The 20911-nt window shown below is 34.9% G+C and overlaps 2 protein-coding genes and 1 pseudogene across 2 annotated transcripts; 2 read left to right on the top strand and 1 right to left on the bottom strand.

The window, feature by feature from the left end:
* The first annotated feature begins 69 nt into the window (after nucleotides 1-69).
* LOC106795624 (uncharacterized) lies at nucleotides 70-402 on the top strand. The gene has a single exon (XM_014766222.1). It carries the CDS (start codon nucleotides 70-72, stop codon nucleotides 400-402), a length of 333 nt encoding a protein of 110 aa, XP_014621708.1.
* Nucleotides 403-12621: 12219 nt separating this feature from the next.
* On the top strand, nucleotides 12622-18582 carry LOC100805998 (chlorophyllide a oxygenase, chloroplastic). Its single transcript, XM_003542999.4, has 9 exons — nucleotides 12622-12780; nucleotides 13646-13870; nucleotides 14115-14219; nucleotides 14357-14632; nucleotides 15693-15840; nucleotides 15993-16177; nucleotides 16308-16420; nucleotides 16929-17223; nucleotides 18046-18582. Exons 1-9 carry the CDS (start codon nucleotides 12706-12708, stop codon nucleotides 18220-18222), a joined length of 1599 nt encoding a protein of 532 aa, XP_003543047.1. The 5' UTR covers nucleotides 12622-12705; the 3' UTR covers nucleotides 18223-18582.
* A 762-nt stretch (nucleotides 18583-19344) lies between these two features.
* Nucleotides 19345-20164, bottom strand: LOC112998755 (uncharacterized; annotated as a pseudogene).
* Nucleotides 20165-20911: the final 747 nt, after the last annotated feature.

Below are 20911 nucleotides of genomic sequence, written 5' to 3'. Positions count from 1 at the left end.
TTTGCAAATGAATGTGGAAGTATAGATGTAAGAGAGAAGAAGAAGAAATACAATAAAAATGAGGCTCATATGGCACAAGCAAAGCAACAGGATGATAGTGAAAGTGATTCAGATGGAGAAGCAGTTGTATTAATGACAACCACCTGCAACTTTAGCAGTAATGGAGATTCAGAAACATGGTATTTGGACACTAGTTGCTCAAATCACATGACTTGTAATTTGAGCTGGCTAGTGAGTCTTGATGATAGTAAGAAATGCATTATAAAGTTTGCAGATCACAATACTATCAAAAGTGTGGGAATTGGGAATGTTGCTTTCAGAAGGAGTAATGGAAGCCTTGTAGTAATAGAAGAGGTGATGTATGTGCCAGATATGAGGTGTAACCTGATGAGCTTGGGTTAGCTTCTTGAGAAAGGATTTTCAGCATCCTTAAAGAACAAGTTTCTAGATTTTCTAGATCCAAATGATGTGAGAGTGTTTAAAGTCACATTGTTTAGAAATAGATCTTTTCAGGTGAACATGAATAATGTTGATGTGCAGTGTCAGGCATCAACTGCCAATGAAGATGAGAGCTGGCTTTGGCATTCAAGACTTGGGCATTTGAATTTCAAGGGACTGAATCTACTTCAGTCACAAAAGTTAGTTGAGGGCTTGCCCAGGATCAGAGTTCCTAATAAGATTTGTGAGAGATCCTTGACAAGCAAGCAACCCAGGAACTTTTTCAAATCAGAATAACCTGCAAGAGCAAATGAAGTGCTAGAAGTGGTTCACTCTGCTGTATGTGGCCCACTGGAAGTGTCTTCAATTGGAGGTAACAAATATTTTGTAACCTTTATTGATGAGTTTAGTAGAATGATGTGGTTATACCTGATTAAAGCCAAAAGTGAAGTGCCCTCTGTTTTCAAAGAGTTCAAAGTGTTGAGTGAAAATCAAAGTGGAAAGTCAATCAAAATCATTAGAATGGATGGTGGAAGAGAGTACACATCCAATGATTTTGAATCTTTCTGTACTCATCATGGTATAATACACGAGATCACTGCTCCCTATACTCCTCAGAATAATGGTTTGGCTGAGAGGAGGAGCAGGACAATGATGAACATGGCAAGGTGTATGTTGAAAGAGAGAAGTACTTGCCATCAGATTTTTGGGCAGAAGCAGTGTCCATTGCAACATACATTTTGAATATGTGTCCCACAAAGAAGCTAAAAGATAGAGTGCATGAAGAAGTATGGACACGAAGGAAGCCTATAGTGAAGCATTTGAGAGTGTTTGGGTCATTATGTTTCAAGCACGTGCTTAGTGAGAAGAGAAAAAAGCTTCAGGACAAGAGTGTACCTATGATACTGGTTGGATATCATTCAACTGGTGCCTATAGGTTGTATGATCCTTTAACTCACAAGATCTTCATTAGTAGAGATGTTGTGATTGATGAAGATGGCTCCTGGGACTGGAAGAGGAAGTGCACTATTAGCACTTTGTTTGGAGAAGAGAACAATGAGACTGGACTTAGTGAAGCAGCAAAAACAGAAGATTATCATGAGGAACCTGCTGTTGTGCATCAGAAACCACAGAGAGATAAGCACTTGCCTTTGAAGTATAAAGATTATCATGTTGATATGCCTAACATCCTTGGGCAAGCTGCAGTGGCAGATGATGAAGAGAAGGCAGAAGTAAAGAGGAAAGCAAATGAGTTTATGCATTTTGCCTTTTTGGTAGATATTGAACCAATTGATCACAAAGACTCTCATTGGGCTGCTGCTAAGAGAATTTTGAGATATCTCAGAGGAACACTCAACTATGGTGTTCTATTTCCTAAGGATTCTAATCAAACTCTCTCACAGACCTGGTTGGAATTTCAGAATCTACAACTATGTTGATGGGTTTCTCAGACTGGTGTGGAGACAAAGTGGAAAGGAAGAGCACTACGGGATATCTCTTCAAGTTCCTAGGTGCACCAATAAGTTGGTGTTCAAAGAAATAACCTGTAGTGGCATTATCTTCCTGCGAGGCTAAGTACATTGCAGCATGCTATGCTGCATGCCAAGCACTGTGGCTAAGTACTTGAAGAATTGAAGATAGAAATTCAGAGGCCAATTGAATTGTATGTGGACAACAAATCCACTATCAGCTAGGCCATGAATCCAATAGCACACGGAAGGTCAAAACACATAAAGACAAGATTTCACTTTCTTTGTGAAAAAGTGAGCAAAAAATAGCTTGACTTGAAGTACTATAGTACTGAAATGCAACTTGCGGATATTCTCACAAAAGGCATGAAGGTGAACAGTTTCATAGTATTGAGACACAAGCTTGGAGTGTCATCTATAGAGATTCTGAATTAAGGGGGTGTGATAGTTGTAATTCAGAATATATTAGATATAATGTGTAATTGTGAGTTTGTTAAGTTTGTTATGTTTGATTAAGTCTGTACTTAGACTATATAAATGGTCTAATGTGTAATTCAGTTTTCAATAATATTCATCTCATCATTTTGAGTGTGTATGATTCCTTGGTTTTCTCTCCTTCTCTCCAACACGTATAACTTGAAAAGTCAAATATTCTCTTAAATTTAAAATGAATTTTGGGCTATCATTAAAGTTTTTTTAAATTACAATTAGGTCCTTCAGTTGGACAACAATCACATTAAAGATAGGCAACTCACTTACGTGGAAAAAATAGAGAAGTGGACAAATTCGATTGGTGTGTGTCACAAAATGCACATGAACATCAAATAAGGATACACCAAAGTTGTTAGGGAACTACTTGGGGCACCTAGAATTTTTGTTGGTACCCCCAACAGTTTTCCAAAATATCAAAAATGTTCTTATGGGTATTTTTGGTTATAAATAACATATTAGTTTCTATATTTCTAAAGTGCCTTTTTTTTTTCTTTTGTAAAACCGCACTCCTTTAGTGTAACTTGTTTCCATTAGCGTCTTTTTGTGAGCGTTTGTTGTCGCAGGTGGTGTACGTGCGTTGTTTACGGATATACGGTGAAGTTCGGAGGTTTTTCATCGTCGAAAAAGAAAAAGTGCGTATTTTTTTTTCAAAACATATGGATTGACAATCCGTATGATTGATACGGATTAACAATCCGTATTGTTCATATGGATTGCCTACGGATTGAAAATCCGTATGTTTTGAATTTTTTTAAAATTATAATTTATTTAGAATTGTTTTATACATTTAATTTATTTACAAAATTTGATAATTAAACAAATTTTGATTTTTAATTGAATGTTGTATTTAGATATTTATTACAATAATTAATCAAACAAATTGGTATTTAATCGAATGATGTATTTGGATGTATATTATAGTGATTGAAAATTAAACAAATATGATATTTGTCAGACCCTAATTTCGTTTGGGGATAATCATTTGCTAAAGTTTTGATTCTTGCTAGCCGAATTGAGTTTCTTAACACCAGTTGTCGTGCAATCCGAAAGGTTTTTCGACGTTTCAAAGAGGAATATGAAAAATACCCAAAAGGGAGGGCAAAAGAGTCATTTGGAGGCTTTTTCAGACCCTTGGCTCGCCCAAGCTAGCCTCTGGCTCGCCTGGGCCACTAGAAGACTTAGGGGTGAAGTAACTGTAGAAGCAAGACTTCATGGTGAATGTGATTCAAAGGTGTTATGATGATAACAATGATGACAATAAAAGATTATGACAAAGGTGATGAACAAAAAACTCAAAGATCAAAGAACAACTCAAGTGAATCAAGAACAAGTCAAGAGTTCAAGAATCAAGAAGAATTCAAGACTCAAGAAGAAAGCCTATAATCAAGAATCAAGATTCTAGATTCAAGATCTCAAGAATCAAGATCAAGATTCAAGACTCAAGATTCAAGAATGAAGAAAAGACTCAATCAAGATAAGTATTAAAAAGTTTTTTCAAAACTTTGAATTGCACATGAGTTTTTGACAAAACCTTTACCAAAGAGTTTTTACTCTCTGGTAATCGATTACCATGTTGGTGTAATCGATTACTAGTAGCAAAATGAGTTTGAAAAAGTTTTCAAACTGAATTTACAACGTTCCAATTATTTTCAAAAGGCTGTAATCGATTACAATGTTTTGGTAATCGATTACTAGTGCCCTTGAGCGTTGAAATTCAAATTCAAAGGTGAAGAGTCACATCCTTTCACTTAAAAGCTTTGTGTAATCGATTACCAGTGACTGTTTTTGAAAAAATCAAAAGATGTAACTCTTCAAAAAGGTTTTGACTTTTTCAAATGGGTTTTAAGTTTTTCTAAAAGGGTTTTAAGTTTTTCTAAAAGTTATAACTCTTCTGAATGGTCTTCTTGACCAGACATGGAGAGTCTATAAAAGCAAGGCTTTGTTTTGCATTTCAACAATCTTGAATATTTTTCCAATCATTTCATTACAATCCTTTACAAGCCTTGAATCCCTTTGAACTTCTTCTTGAAGTTTTCTGGTTTTCCAAACCTTGAAAACTTGTGCTATTCATCTTTTCATTCTCTTCTCCCTTTGCCAAAAAGAATTCGCCAAGGACTAACCGTCTGAATTCTTTTTGTGTCTCTCTTCTCCCTTCTCCAAAAGAACAAAGGACTAACCGCCTGAATTCTTTTGTGTCTCCCTTCTCCCTTGTCAAAGAATTCAAAACGACACAGTCTGAGAATTCTTTTGATTCTTCCCATTCCCTAATACAAAAGTGTTCAAAGGACTAACCGCCTGAGAATTCTTTTTTATCCCCATTCACAAAGTATCAAATGTTTAACAGCCTGAGATCTTTGTCTCAACACATTGGAGGGTACATCCTTTGTGGTACAAGTAGAGGGTACATCTACTTGGGTTTGACTGAGAACAAGAGAGGGTACATCTCTTGTGGATCAGTTCTAGTGGAGGGTACATCCACTAGGTTCAAAGAGAACAAGGGAGGGTACATCCCTTGTGGATCTTTGCTTGTAAATGGATTTTTACAAGGTTGAAAGAAATCTCAAGGATCGCAGGTCGCTTGGGGACTGGATGTAGGCACGGGTTGTTGCCGAACCAGTATAAAAACTCTTGTATGTTTGTTTCCTTCTTCCCTACTCTTTTACTTTCCGCTGTGCATTTAATTTCCGCTTTTACTTTCTGTTAAGTTTTCTCTTCTACTCCTCATTCTCTTAACAATTTAGTAAAAGCCTTAAAAGAGTAATTTTTAATTAGTAAAGGTTTAGGAATAATTAATTCAACCCCCCCTTCTTAATTATTCTGAGGCCACTCGATCCAACAGTAACCAACTCACCTGGGCGAGCAAGGTTACTTCAGGTTGAAGCAATAGCTCGCCTGAGCGAGCTGTTGTTCAACCTCCTCCCCTCATATCCTATAAATAAGCTTGAGGGGGTTGAAGTAATGGGTTCAAACTTTCAAACATTGAAAGATTTAGTGAAATTAAGGAGAAGAAGGAGAAAGAAGAAGAAAAAACGAGGCCGAGGCACTTCCGAATTGCATTCGTGACCGATTCCTACATCGTTCTTTTTTCGTTTTTCGTTCATCGACCGGTTAATTTTTATTTTGAAGTTTTGAATTCACTCTATGCACCCTTAGAGGTCCCTTTTGTTGCTTTGTACATCTTCATCTTCATTCTTCTACCATCAGTGATCTCATTTCTTTGTGTAAAGCGAGTTTCGACCGATCATTTGTGTCGTAAGTTCACTTTATCACTGTAAAATAAAATTTCAACCGATCGTTTGTGCCGTAATCTTGGTTTATCATTGTAAAATAAAGTTTCAACCGATCAATTACTTCGCAAGTCATCTTTTAATGAGTTTGAAAGTAAATAAGTGAAACCCAAATTAAAATCAACACATAACCAAGCTTTTATCCATAAAAATCGCTTGAATCAGTTCAAGGTCCAACGCCTTAACGGTCTCTTTTACTTTTATCGGTTAAAATAAACCTTTCAAAAGTTTAAAATAAACCCTACGCATAATTTTCTTGCTTTTAAAAACTACGTAGGTCTGAGTTCCTCATCGCACTTGAGGATACGTAGGAGCAAGGGTCACTCTCTTGTCGACCACAAAAAGTAAAAAACATAAAAGGGAAAATAAAATAAATATTGAAGTCATGATTTTGCACACTCGATTAAAGGTTGTTGTCTCTTGTAACGAGCGCATGGGGTGCTAATACCTTTTCCCGCACGTAAACAACTCCCAAACCTTAATTCTTAAAATTCGTAGACCCTTTTTTGGTTTTTTCTAACGTTTTTCTCAAATAAACGTTAGTGGAGACTCCCACATGTTTTCCTTTCTTGGAAGACGCACCCTTGAGTCTCGCTCGCCGTCCTGCTGAAGGGTAGGTTGCAACAATATTTAATTGAATGATGTATTTAGATGTTTATTACAACAATTGATAATTAAACAAATTTGGTATTTAATTGAAAGATGTATTTAGATGTTTATTACAGTGATTGAAAATTAAAAAAAATATGTTATTTAATTGAATGATGTATTTAGATATTTATTACAACAATTAATAATTAAAAAAATATGATATTTAATTGAATGATGTATTTAGATGTTTATTACAGTGATCGAAAATTAAACAAATATGATATTTAATTAAATGATATATTTAGATGTTTATTACAACAAATGATAATTAAACAAATTTGATATTTAATTGAATGATGTATTTATTAGAATTTATATGATATTTATTAGTCATTTGTTTAATTATAATATTATTTTTTTATAATTGAATATATTAATGAAAATATGTAGTATTTTCATAAGAGAGAGTAACTCCGAAATGCAACAACTCATGATTCTACTTCACCAAGATCAATATATTCACTGTTATAGGCTAAAGGATGAAAATGTTATACGTGACTTGTTCTAGAGTCATCCTGATGCAGTCAAATTAATCAATTCTTGTAATTTGTTTTTTTATTGACAGTATCTACAAAACAAATAGGTACAAAATGTCATTGCTTGATATTGTTGGTGTTACACCAACAGAAATGACATTATCCACTGTTTTTGCTTACTTGGAGGGAGAACGTCTTAATAATGTTGTTTGGGCTCTACAGCAGTTTCAGGGTCTTTTCATGAAAGTTGATGCACTCCTTGGGGTTATTGTTACCAACAAAGATTTGGCTTTGATGAATGCAATGAAAACTGTATTCTCGGATGCTACAAACTTGTTGTGTTGATTTCACATTGACAAGAATGTGAAGGCAGGAAGGTGCAAAATGCTGGTGGGTAAAAAAAATGCATGGAATTATGTGATGAAGGCTTGGGGGAGTTTGGTTGACTGTCTATGTGAGAGTTATTTTGATGAGTACCTTAAAAAATTTGAAATGGCTTGCTTTCCGTGGCCTATGTTTGTCGACTATGTGTGCCAAACATGGGTGATTCCGTACAAAGAAAAATTTGTTAAAGCATGGACTAATAAAGTGATGCATCTAGGAAACACAACTACTAACAGGTATGAATATTGTTTTTTGTTTGTCCTGATTTGTTTAAGTGTTGACTTAATTGAAAATGTTGTGGTTGTATATGCGTTGTTGTATATTTCATTTGTAGGGTTGAGAGTGTTCATTGGTCATTAAAGAGACTTCTACGAAACAACATTGATGACATATGCAATGTTTGGGAACCAATGAACAACATGATGACACTTCAACACCCCAAATTAAAACATCTTTTGAGACAAGTACGCACGTCGTTGGGCATGTGTTTAAAGTTACCTTGTACAAAAAACTACTTGGCATTGGTATCAAGGTACACTTTAAATGAAATTGTTGTTGAGTATGAGTGTGTAACTTATGCAAACAAAAACCTTTCACATTGTGGATGTGCCATGAGGACTACCCATGGTCTTCCATGTACATGTGAGAAGTCTAAATATGTTGGTGGCTCTATACCACTAGAGACAATCCACATTTTTCGCGTAGGCTCAGTTTTTCAGATTAAGGGTTATGTGAGGCTGAGGTGACCATAATTTAGGAGATGGAACCATATCGAAGCGATTTGAGAAACTCGATGTTTGTGGAAAAAGTACATTTGAAGATAAAGCTTCGAGAAATTGCTTATCTTGATCTAAACTTTATGTGTCCTCCTCCAAAAAAGGTGAGGACCAAAGGTGCTCCAAAAAAACCGCTAACCAGACAACAAAAGTCAAGAAAACATGATTTGTCTTATTGAGAGTATGTTGATGTGTTACACTTAGTGCAAAATAGTAATTCTTCTGTGAAACGTAGTGCATCATTTCCTGAGCAACCAATACAGAGATGAAATATTCCAATGTTGGATCAATTTCATTCGTGCATCTAGGATTCTGTTGAAAACATTATTGATGTCAAAGAGAATGGTAACCGTGGTTATCGTGCAATACCTTCCTTATTGGGTATGGGTGAAGATTCATGGTCATTGGTGCGCAAAGATCTGCATAAAGAACTCACAAGCTGGTTGGAAGAGTATATCAACCTGCTTGGTGACATAGAGAGATTTGAGGAATTAAAGTGTTCCCTACTTGTTGATAGATTATTTATGGTGCATAAGTTTATTGTTATGTCACTTTTTTCTTAAAATAAAATTTAAATAACATCTATTTGTTGTATGTTACATGTAGGTTACCATAGACAAATGGATGAATATTACGGATATGAGATATGTCATTGCTTCACTACTTGTGTTGACATTTTGTTACACTATGCATGTTATTTCCACTAATTGTGTTGCTTTGTTAGGATAACTTAAAAAAGTTAGGACATAAATAAGTACTTTGAAAATAACAAACATACATTCGTAATTTGTTAAGGACAAATTAATTTATTCCTCAAATCAACATTAACGACTAATTAAAGATAAACGGATAACAAAAATTTGCATAAAATAATTAGCAATGTGTCTGTAAGTAACATAACAAATTTATAAATTAACCAAATGTCAATGTTAATAAATAAATGTACCAAATAAAAAAATTATCCACAAAATTTAAAATAACTTATTAGCAAAAAAAAAACTTCAATGGTCATTCATACACCGCCTACGCCTCGATCTGTGGCCGATAGTTGGTTGGCCAATGTAGCTTCTAGCGATGCTTAGACATTCTTCAGCAACAGTATAAGCTTTTGTTCCTTCGGTTAAGATCCTCAGGTTCAGTAGCCTTTCCAATTTAGTAGCAATTGCTTCATAACCATCCTAGTAAATGAAAAAAACAAATATAAAAATTGTTAGTGATAAAATAAAAAACAAAACAACAAACACAAAATACGAAAAAAATATATCACCACTGCATGTCGAGGAAGATGCACATCAATGTCTGGTTCATCATGTGTCGTTGTCGCCTTTGGTTGCTGAGGCACATCTGGTTCAACAAATGTGTCATATTGCTGAACTGGCAGAACTCTAGGAGGATCCTCTGGCTATGCCAGAGTCATAAATGGATGTGAAATCATGTAGAACCACTCCAAGTAATCAGACGAACACTAGCTAGGCACTACAGATATTTGCCCCACAAGTGCAACATAGTCACTGAACTGCATCCATCTATCAGCCATTTCTTCAACAGAAGCTGAAGGCGCAACAAGATGTAGTAGAATGGTCTGGATGTATCCAAACTATCGTACAACCCTCTCCGGTCGATGAATGACCGTCAAGGGCCTCCATCTGAGATGGTCGGGAAATAAGGAGATGACATCAAATTTTCTAAATGAACGGTGGTCACCATATGTAATCCAACACACAACATCAGGGGTCAGCATGTCTAGATGCCTACGATACGTCCACACGGGTAACACCTTGCCAGAGGTCCATCGGCATGCACACGGTCTACGCTCGTCATAATCCTCGACAGCTATGGCAAAACCAATAGATGGGAAATACTCATAGATCCAACACTACAAATATTTTGCAAACATATTCATTAAAATAAGCAACAACATATAATAACCAACACCAATGAAAAAATGTTTTATTCATATGTCAACTAACTTGTAACATAGTGATATATCCTGTAAACTACCTCGTCGTGCTCTTTGCGCCCCAAGCGTAAGTCCCACTCTACGTCAAGTCATGCAATGCATCCAAGAATACCACGTGCATGTGTGTGGGACTCTTGTTAACAAAGAGTGTGCATCCAAGCAGATGCAACAAATACGCTCGCGCTGCTACGATCCAGTGACATGTGTTGATTTTCGTCTAATACAGGTCTCGCAACCAAGATAGTCAAACATAAGAGTCATGACATTGAATCGTCTCAGCTCTTGCCTTTACATCGTTGACCTCAAGTAATTCTACCAACATATAGACAACATCATCGACATGAAGCGTCTCGAAGCTATGGAATGCCTCTATGATCGACAAATGCAACAACGACGCCACGTCATCCAAGATGATAGTCACCTCTATTACGGGCAAATATAAACTACTAGTTTCCTTATGCCAGCGTTCCACGATAGCAGACATAAGTCCTCGATCGCCCGTATCTAGGGAACATGCGATCGAAGGACTTAGTCCACTGACAGCCACATGGCCTTCAATCTCTGGAGCAGGCTTGTCGAACTTAGCCATCTTCCTTCCATGGGAAGATAACTTAAGCTCAGGATGTTCCTAGAAATAATAATATCAATCATGTAACAAAAAAATAACAAGTTCTAAGCTACGTGCTTTATGTTTTTAAAGATTTATATACCTTTCCATTCCAAACTCTCAAAGCAACGTGATTTTCAAAATCTCTCAAAACTGATGTGTCATGGGGTCCGTTTGGAAAACCCTCAACATCAGTAACACCTTCTTCAATAGGTGGTTATTGCTGCTCTTCGTTTAATTCCTCCGTAGTCGTAAGGAGGATCCTCAACAACACGTGCCTCTTGTTGCTGCCTACGGGCAGATGCGGTAGGCCTTTGTCGTTGGGGGGCATCATTATCATCGTCACTAACCTCTCTCCTCCCTAGGGCTTTTCCTCTTACTCAACCTAAAGCTCGTCTGAAACCTCTAGCTCTAACCATTATCTGCATAATATTTTAAAAAACTAATAAATTTAATATCTTTTAAATATTGGTTTCGATATTTTTTTAAACTAACAAAGTTAATATCTTTTAAAGATTGGTTTCAATATTTTTTAAAAGTTAAACAAATTTAATATTACAATATTTTTATTTCCAAATTTGTATATATTTATTATAATGTTTTTACCAATGCAATTATTAAACTAATTTTTTTGTATTGTTTTTATACCACTATAAAATAATATCACCAAATCAATACTTATAAAATTGCTAAAACTATTGCTAATATACAAAAAAAATTACATTACAAAACAAATTAAAAAAAAATCAGAAATATAAATATAGAATTAAAAAAAAACAAAAAAATGTCATATGGATTACTGATCCGTATGGGTCATACAGATTGCCAATCTCTATGCCCAACAGTTAAAAAAAATGTCATTTTCACGCAAAGTCATCGGAAAAATGCAAAAATAGCTACCATCATCGACAACCAACAACCAACAAAACAATGCACAAACAAACCGAAAATGATAAAGAGAACAACTTACCTCGAAGGAGAACAGAAATGCGTCAAGCCAATGAACGAAGAAAAAGATGAGAAACCACGAAGAAGAAGAAGAAGAAGAAGAAGAAGAAGAAGAAGAAGAAGAAGAAGAAGAAGAAGAAGCTTGTTGTGCGAATGGAGAAGATCACAAACCCCCTTGAAGCGGAAGACAATGAATAGCAGAGAATAGGGATGATAGGGAGAATAGGGAACGAAGAACAAGCAAGGAAGAAGAAGCAACAACGAAGGAGAGGAGGAGCGTAAATGACAATGAACAGTGACTCGTGCGGACATATCTCTTATTTTTATTTATAGAGAAAAGGTGAAGGACATTTTAGCCCTTTCACCTTGATTGCTGGGTGTTCCAACAATAATGTTAGGTACCTAAAATAACACCAAATTGTTAGCCATTGGGTTTGGCCCAGTAAAAGACCGATTTACAACAATATATAATTTTGCTCAAAATAGACCAAACATACTCCCTCTTATCTCTATTATAAGTAACAAAAATCATATGTTTTTGAGTCACAAATATAAAACAATTAATTAATATTAATTTATTTAATAAAATTATCTTAAAATGTCTTCTATTATCCAAATAAAAAAATTTGTTTAATATCAAGTTTTAATAGATTATAATTTATTTATTTTTAAAATTAACATAATTCAATAAAATTAACTAATTTTTTAATATATATGAAATATTTATTTGTTTTGTAATGAAGATCAAAAGTAAATAATTTTACCTAAAAATATATACATCATGACTTTCTTCTAGACCTTAGAAACTCCAAACCAAATCTCACTTGGCACCAACCACAAACATAAGGACTTTTCCCCCTTGTCCCTTCTAAAAAATCTCATGCCACAATTAATGCCCACACCTTTATATTAGAAATCAAAATTTTGAAAAAGGACAAGAGACAGAGCGCGGAGAGGATAGAGAAGAAGATATCTTCCCAGTCCGAGTTGGCACGCGCGTGGGCCCCACACCCGCGAGATACTACTCAACAAAGCATGTGGAGGAAACACGTGCCACGTGTGAAATGAAGTTGTCCACGTGGCGCTCCGAGGAAGGCGAAGCGAGATCGCGCGCAACACCAACCTCTTATCAACAAAAATCTTAAGAATAAATCTCCCTCGTCAATGTTTTCTAACGTTTCTCTTCTTTTCTCACTCAGTGTCACTTCTTCACCGCCATGAATGCTATAGCCACTGCTTCTGCTCTCTCTCTTCCGATTTTTCTTAGAGCTGGGAAGCTTGACACCAAAAGGGTAACCTTTGTTTTTGTTCTACGTGTGTTGTTTTGTACTTTACTAGGTGTTTTTTTTTTTTTTTTGAGGTAATGGTAGAAGTAAAGTTTAATTTAATTATTTAAATGACATGAAGTTAGGATGCTAAATGGTGTATGTTTAATTGCTGAGCTTGGAAGTTGGAGGGGTACGTTACATACTAGACATGGAGGGAAATTTGTTGATCCTAGTTACTTTAGATTAATTATTTATGTTTTTGTTTTTGTCCATGCAATTTTGAAAATTAGGCATGTAGATTTAGTTTTTAGCTGAACTGTGGCTTGCAGTAAAATGCTTGGTATAATAGCTTAATTTAAATTGTTTACTACAGGTTTCATTAGTTAATAGTTAATCACTTAAACCTTAAGGAAAATAGAGAAAAAGGGGTATGCACTTACAGTGTAAAAAGTCATCCAATACCTACCATGTATGGGAAGTTTGTTGACTTTAAAAATAAGAGTTAGCTATATATTGACGGTGTAAAATAGTTTTACATTATCATGCAATCACAAATCACCATTGATATTACTTTTAAAGTACTTATCACAAAAGTCAACAATCTTACCATGCATGATAGGTTGTGATTGGATGACGGTGTAAAACTCTTTACACTGTCAGTGTATAACTATTTTTCTTTTTAAAATAATTATCTTAAAGTAATTCAAACGGTGATCTGTAGTTGGATGACAGTTAGTGCATAGATATTAAACTCAAATAGATAATGAGTAGTTAACATATTGCAAGCTTCTCATTTGTATGGGCTACAATTTTTGGTACCTACATAACTGAAGAAGTGTGGTCTGTTCTCTTTAACATTTTTTGGAACATGTCACATGTCAAATTTCAGGATTTGAAAGGTAGATTTAGAGTGTTTGCTGTATTTGGAGAAGAAGAGAAGAAAAATGCATGGGGTGCGCTTTTTGATGTTGAGGATCCGAGATCTAAGTTTCCACAGAATAAAGGGAAGGTTTTGGATATATCTCAAGCACTAGAAGTGGCAAGACATGATATTCAGTACTTAGATTGGCGAGCTCGGCAAGATGTGCTAACAATCATGCACCTCCATGAAAAGGTTTCAACTGATTTCATTTAAGTTATTGTTATATAGAATCAAATTGATGCTAGAATGGACTGTGATGGATTTTTTTATGTTTTGCCTTTGTGAATATTGGACATCTATAAACTTGGCCATTGGATCAGATTACTGAGATTAGAGTGTCACTACATTATAGTTTTTGTTTGACTAACCCCTTTTACTCTGAGTTATGCATGTTCCACCATTTGTTGATTTATACCTCCAAAAATTATGGGTGTAGGTGGTCGAAGTTCTTAATCCTCTAGCTCGCGAATATAAATCAATTGGCACCCTGAAAAAGGAGCTAGCCGAGTTGCAGGATGAATTAGCACAAGCACACACACAGGTATTTAATTTTAGCAGTAGCAAACCAGTCAGCGCAACTTGAAACCGAGTTGTTTTTAATTGATCTAACTTGGCAGAAACTTGTCAATATGTTATTAATTTGTCACTATATTTACTCAACTTAATGAATAACAACAGGTTCATATATCTGAAGCAAGGGTTACCACTGCTTTAGATAAACTTGCTTACATGGAAGAATTGGTAAATGATAGGCTGTTGCAAGATCGAAGCACGACTGATGTTGCCCAAACATCCTCTTCTCCCAGTACTTCTGCAAATTCTTTAGTTACAGAAAAGAGAAGGCAGCCACGGAAAAGCTTGAATGTATCGGGTCCAGTTCAGTCATACCATCCCCATTTGAAGAATTTCTGGTATCCTGTTGCTTTTTCTAATGACCTAAAGGATGATACCATGGTAAGTCAATATGTGTCTAAGTGTTTTTTTTTTTGGAAAAAATATCTATTATATACTTAAAAATATTTGTATCATCTATTTCAATAAAAAAATAAACTATAAACCATTATGATATGATAGTAGTGTATAGTTTCAAGCCAAAAGATAAGGTGCATGTATATTGAAAATTGAATTTTTATCACTAAGGTTTAGGTGGTTTAAATACAAAGTGAAAGATTATATTTTACTAGATGAATCTTAGTTGAATGAATGCATTGGAAGTTGTTTTTGTTTCAACTTCCAAGAGAGCTTATTTATTATAGTTGGTGACAATCTTCACTATAAACAGAGAAGAAAATTAGTGGAGAAAACCAACACTAGAAGAGAGAGTGTGCGAGAAGAAAGGTTGTGAAACAAAGTCACTTTGTTGAGAGAAAAATGGCTTTGTATGAGAGTATTATCATTTCTTGTAACCATTGAGTGGGGTACTCAGGTTTGTAGAGTGATACACTATTTGGGACGGGTTATAATCTTGTAATCATTTTTGTGATAGTGAAATACTTTTTGAGACGATTCAGTGGACGTAGGCAAGAGGTGCCGAACCACGTTAAATTCTTGTGTTTGTTATTATTTACATTATAATCTTTGTTGTGTTCTTACGATTCTTTGTGGGTGTGAGTAATTTTATTTGTGGGAGCGTTGATTACCCAACAAGTAGAACATTTTCTTTCATTGGATAACAAAGTAAAATAAATGAGCATTTGACAGATTTTGATCGGTATTGCTTCTATTTTATTTTTTCATTTATAGGAGAGCTGAATTTAAGGTTTCTATCCTAATCTCCCCATTTGAATATAACCATGTAGGCTCCTAAAAGGCCTTTTTTGTGGCACATTATGACTTATTGCAAATGAAAATGTTTCACTATTTTTTTGTTATTTTCTATTTTATTACTTCTTTTTCTTTTTGTTGTTTTCAATTTATTTAAGGGGGTAATGGGGTGTCATATATGATTAAAGATAGACATACTCATAAGCTAAATGCAAATTCTCATAAATGTGTTACTCCTTTTCTATCTCAGATCCCAATAGAATGTTTTGAGGAACCATGGGTTATCTTTCGAGGGAAAGATGGGAAGCCTGGATGTGTGCAGAACACCTGTGCACATAGAGCCTGCCCTCTGCACCTTGGTTCAGTAAATGAGGGTCGTATCCAATGTCCCTACCATGGTTAGTTGTCACCAAAACAAATGATTATATCTTAGCAATGAGTTAAATGTAATTGTTGATGCTAATGTAGGTGTAATTTCACATTACACAACCTACAGATTTATGTACACTGAAATTGACATACTCTAAAATTTCAAATGGTTGGATATCAGGCTGGGAATATACTACTGATGGAAAATGTGAGAAAATGCCATCTACTCGACAGCTAAATGTGAAAATAAAGTCAGTTCCATGCTTTGAAAAGGAGGGAATGATCTGGATTTGGCCTGGCAATGACCCCCCAGCAGCCACACTTCCATCTATACTACCTCCTTCTGGATTTGAAATCCATGCTGAGGTATGTTATGAATATAATCTGTCCCTTAGGTAGTGTTCGATGCACAAAATAAAAGAATTACAATTATATGATTGATTAAAAGAAAAAGAAACCTGTGTTTTCTTACTTGTTGGTTCTTCACTTGTTACAGATTGTGATGGAACTTCCAATTGAACACGGTTTACTTTTGGACAATCTTTTGGATCTTGCACATGCCCCTTTTACTCACACCTCAACATTTGCTAAGGGATGGAGTGTTCCCAGGTTTGTTTGGTTTATACCATTAAAACTGAAAGCAATTGTCATTCAGAAGGGGTAACCAGTGATGAAGGGATCAAAATGCCTTTTGGGGATGTTACAATTTAGCTCATTTCAAATTGATCGAAAACTTCTTTCCCTTTCCCCCAAATTTGTTTGAAGTTTTTGGCTTCTAGAATACACTTCTAGAATTAAGAGTTGGAATTTTATCATGCAGAGGATTCAATAGGTTAAACTGATTCATGTTCTTGAAAATAGTAAATAGTTATAACAATTCACTCTAAGAAGCCTTTTTCCATTGACAATTATATTGTAAATGCATTCAAGGGTGATATTTTTCTGGGGTTAATGGTTCAATATCATAATGTAATCAGTGCAACACACTTTTTATTTTGATTTGCGCATTAATGGAATACTTCAGATTTTTGTTATATGTCTTAGGCTCTTAGCTTTATCTTATGAAACAATAAATTTGTAGCTCACTCAGTCTCCTTGCATGAATTTGAACTTGCAGCTTGGTGAATTTTTTGACACCTGCATCTGGCCTGCAAGGATACTGGGATCCCTATCCTATTGATATGGAGTTTCGACCACCTTGCATGGTACTATCAACCATTGGAATTTCAAAGCCTGGGAAACTGGAGGGACAAAGTACCAGGGAATGTTCAACGCACCTGCACCAACTTCATGTCTGCTTACCATCTTCAAAACAAAAGACAAGATTGCTATACAGAATGTCACTGGATTTTGCTCCTCTGCTTAAGCATATACCTTTAATGAAATATCTATGGAGGCATTTTGCAGAACAGGTAGAGTGTTTTTCAAATCATGAATGCATATTTTACTGTGTTTGATAACCATGTTTGAACTAGAGAGGAAGAACAAAAGGGAAAAAGAAAGGGTAAATTGCCTATTTCGTCCTTGAAAGCGTTGCCGTCATAGTCCTTGAAACTAAGGAAATTCAGAATAAAGTCCCTATAACTGCAATCTGCCAATCATGTTATTCCAAATGTTACATGCAACATTTGACTTTAGTGATAATATTATCACATCATTAGGAATCAAAATGATAGTAATTTGTTAAATTTAGAGACTTGATAAAACAGTTGGCAGTTTCAGGTGTTTATTTCGACTTTCTCTAGCTTCAGGGACCCATGTGATAACATTTAACAATTTCAGGACATAAAAAGTGACTTACCCAAAAAGAAAATACAACTCAAAGGATATACCAGGTTTTGTTGTAGATATCCTCATAAATTGGGATAATTAAACTTGCAGAGGATACATAAACACCAACAGGAAATCTTAAAAACCAAACATAATTCTGCCTATAATTCAATATGATTTGAATTTTTAGTATTGGTTATTTATTAGTAGTTAAATAAAAGACAAAACTTTACAAATGTGATCATGTTCTCATTTTGCTTTTACTATCAAGTTCTCAACTCAAATTATGGTATGTGGATAGCAATATGTTGCAAAAAAGAAAATCCACATGTCATCATTTAATTTGAGAAGCTAATAACAAGAACATGAAAAAACAAATTATGCAAGTTTTGTCCTTAAATAAATGACATCTTTGTCTTCTCCAACATCTGTTAATTGGTGTGTTTTAATGTTCATCTTCAAAGGTTTTAAATGAGGATCTACGGCTAGTGGTGGGGCAGCAAGAGAGAATGAACAATGGTGCAAACGTATGGAATTTCCCAGTAGCCTACGACAAGCTTGGGGTGAGATACAGAATGTGGAGAGATGCATTGGAGAGAGGAGCCAAACAACTACCATTCTCACCACAACACATAGATTAAGTACAGAGTGAACAATTTTTATTTTCTTTTTCTCTCACTCAGTGATGCTTCTTAAATCCTTCGATAAGGAATTTTTCTTTTTTCAACTCAAGGCTTCATCATCTCTACAAGAGCTTCCGGAAACTGTTGTATTCATCAGAGGCTGTTCCTTTCCCTATAATAGTCGAGTCTTGACACCTTTTCACCCTTTTTTCATTTTTTTTAAATGTGTACAGTTTCAAACCATTTTTTTCCCCTTGTGATATCTGCACCATCTCTCATCTGGTGCCTTAACCTTACCCTTATTCAAAGGGGAATGTTGTCTGACACAATATTCAGGGCAATGTAATTTAATTCAGAATACCTGATTGGTTTGGGTTACAACTTCAGACTTTTATATATTTTCAATAGTGTTTGTTAGGAATGAATCCAAGGTTTTAAATGATTATGATGCCATTGTGATATTTGGTATTACAAAAAATGAAAAAATGCGGATAAACACAGTTAATGCAGTGGTGGCGGATTAAGACATTAAGATTTTCTAGAGTAGTTACAATGAGTCTTTTTTTTTTTTGACAGTTACAGTAAGTCTTTTTTTTTCTTTTCTAATTTCGTAGTTGAAAGTTGAAACTAGGTTTCTTTAATTAAAATTAAAGGTGAAATGCTCATTTGTTTTTTCTAATTCAAATGACATTTTCTTGCACAATCTTTTACAAGGACTTAATATTTCAATTTAAATGATCATTAAATATTTTATACCCTTATTTTTCTTAAGAATTATGCAAATTTTATTATTATTATTTAAGTCCAAATAAAATTATACAAATTAATAAATGATATATTTTTAAAATCTTACATTATCTTTCTCTTTTAAAGCTTTTAACTTATTATAAACTAAAATGTCGAAGATGAGTGATTACTTCCAATATTATGGATATTATTATATCATGGATATTATTATGAATATGATCAGTAAAAAAATTAAATAAATTCTATCAAAGTTTAAATTTATCATACATAAACCTCCAACTAAAAACTAACTATTTAATTTTTAATTTTTTTCAATAAACAATTATTTTTAAAGAATAAACTTAGCCAAACTTTACAGTGAATTCTAAATAAAGCTTAAAAAGTGACACAAAATTCCAACGCAACAAAGGCATATGTTTTTGCATTCTTCAAGTACAATTTCCGAAATTATTTTACGATTTCTACAACAAAAAAATAATACGATCATAGTATTGTACATAACAAAACAACTAATAAACCCTCAGTTTTTTTTTTTTTTAATTTTAAATTTTCCCAAAACCTCTCTTGACACATCTCTCTTCACAGTTCGGAGCCACAGAAGGGGCAGAATCGGAAGTCAGCCTCCACCGCGCGGTCGCATAAACGGCAGCGCAAGGCGCCGGGAACCTTCGCCGACGCCGAATCGGCGGCGGTTCCGGGCGGCAGGAACGAAGAAGAGTTTGAGAACCTTGTCGTAGTTGACGAGATCGACGCGGTTGTTGGCGCAGCACGTGCACTTGCCCACACCAGATTTCAGCACCTGCCGCAACTCTTGCGGTAACCCTCCCACGAAGAAAAAGAACATTGCTACAACCTCTCTTAAGTCTTAACCTTCCTTCTACGTTTTTTTTCTATTTATTCTCGAATCTCAGCGTTGAAGTGAAATTTGGTGTTTTGTAATATACACACTCTGGGGAAATATTCGTTTTCTTTTTTTTGTTTCTCTGGGGCCTTCATGCGATTTCTTTCTTTAGCTTTGGGCTTATGTGATAAGGGTCTTATAAAGCTGGATCAGCACCAACACGTACAGCTTGGTGAATGGGATTGCTATTTCTAAACTCTTTTTACTCATACTCCTCACAAATCTCATGTCTGACACGAATAAATGAATGCAAAGCTTGCAGAGGAAGTTAGAGAGAAAAAGAGATGAAGGAAGTAATGAATTGCATAGAATGAATATCACACATTACTAGCTTGGAATACAAGACTAACTAACTCATTAACTTTCGTTACATAGAGATTAACAAACTAAACTAACTATAGTTACATAGTAATCTATGCTAAGAGTCTCCCTTAAGTTAGGAATGGATATCAGACATTCCTAACTTGAAATACAGAAACTGGAAAGCACCAGGCATGAAAGCCTTAGTGTAGATGTTAGCTAATTGATTTGCAGAAGAAACAAGAAGTAATTTCACAAGACCAATAAGCATCTTTTTTTGAACTATGTGACAATCAATTTCAATATGCTTTATCCTCTTATGAAAAACAAGATTGACCATATTTGTTATCACAGTACAATACAACAGGATGCTGGAAATCAATTTTAAAATCTTCCAGCAAATAAGTAAGTCATTGTAGCTCACAAGTGGCATTTGCTAAAGCCCAATATTTAGCTTCAGAGGAACTTCTGGATACAATAGCTTGCTTCTTGGACTTCCACAAGATTAATGAATCACCAATGTACACAACATAACCAGAGATAGATCTTTTAGTATCAATACAACCAGCTTAATCTAAATCACTAAAACCTTTTAAATGAATATTACTAGCAGCAGACAGAAAAATCCCTGCACCTAGAGTCCCTTTGAGGTATCTAAGGATTCAAAAAGTAACTTGCTTATGATCTGAAGTGGGATTAGCAAAAAATTGGCTTAGATGTTGCACAACATATGTAATATTTGGCCTTGTGTTAGTCAGA

The sequence above is a fragment of the Glycine max genome, chromosome 13 (assembly GCF_000004515.6).
Source record: "Glycine max cultivar Williams 82 chromosome 13, Glycine_max_v4.0, whole genome shotgun sequence".
NCBI classification, from domain to species: Eukaryota; Viridiplantae; Streptophyta; class Magnoliopsida; order Fabales; family Fabaceae; genus Glycine; species Glycine max.
This window is presented reverse-complemented; position numbering and strand designations above follow the sequence as displayed.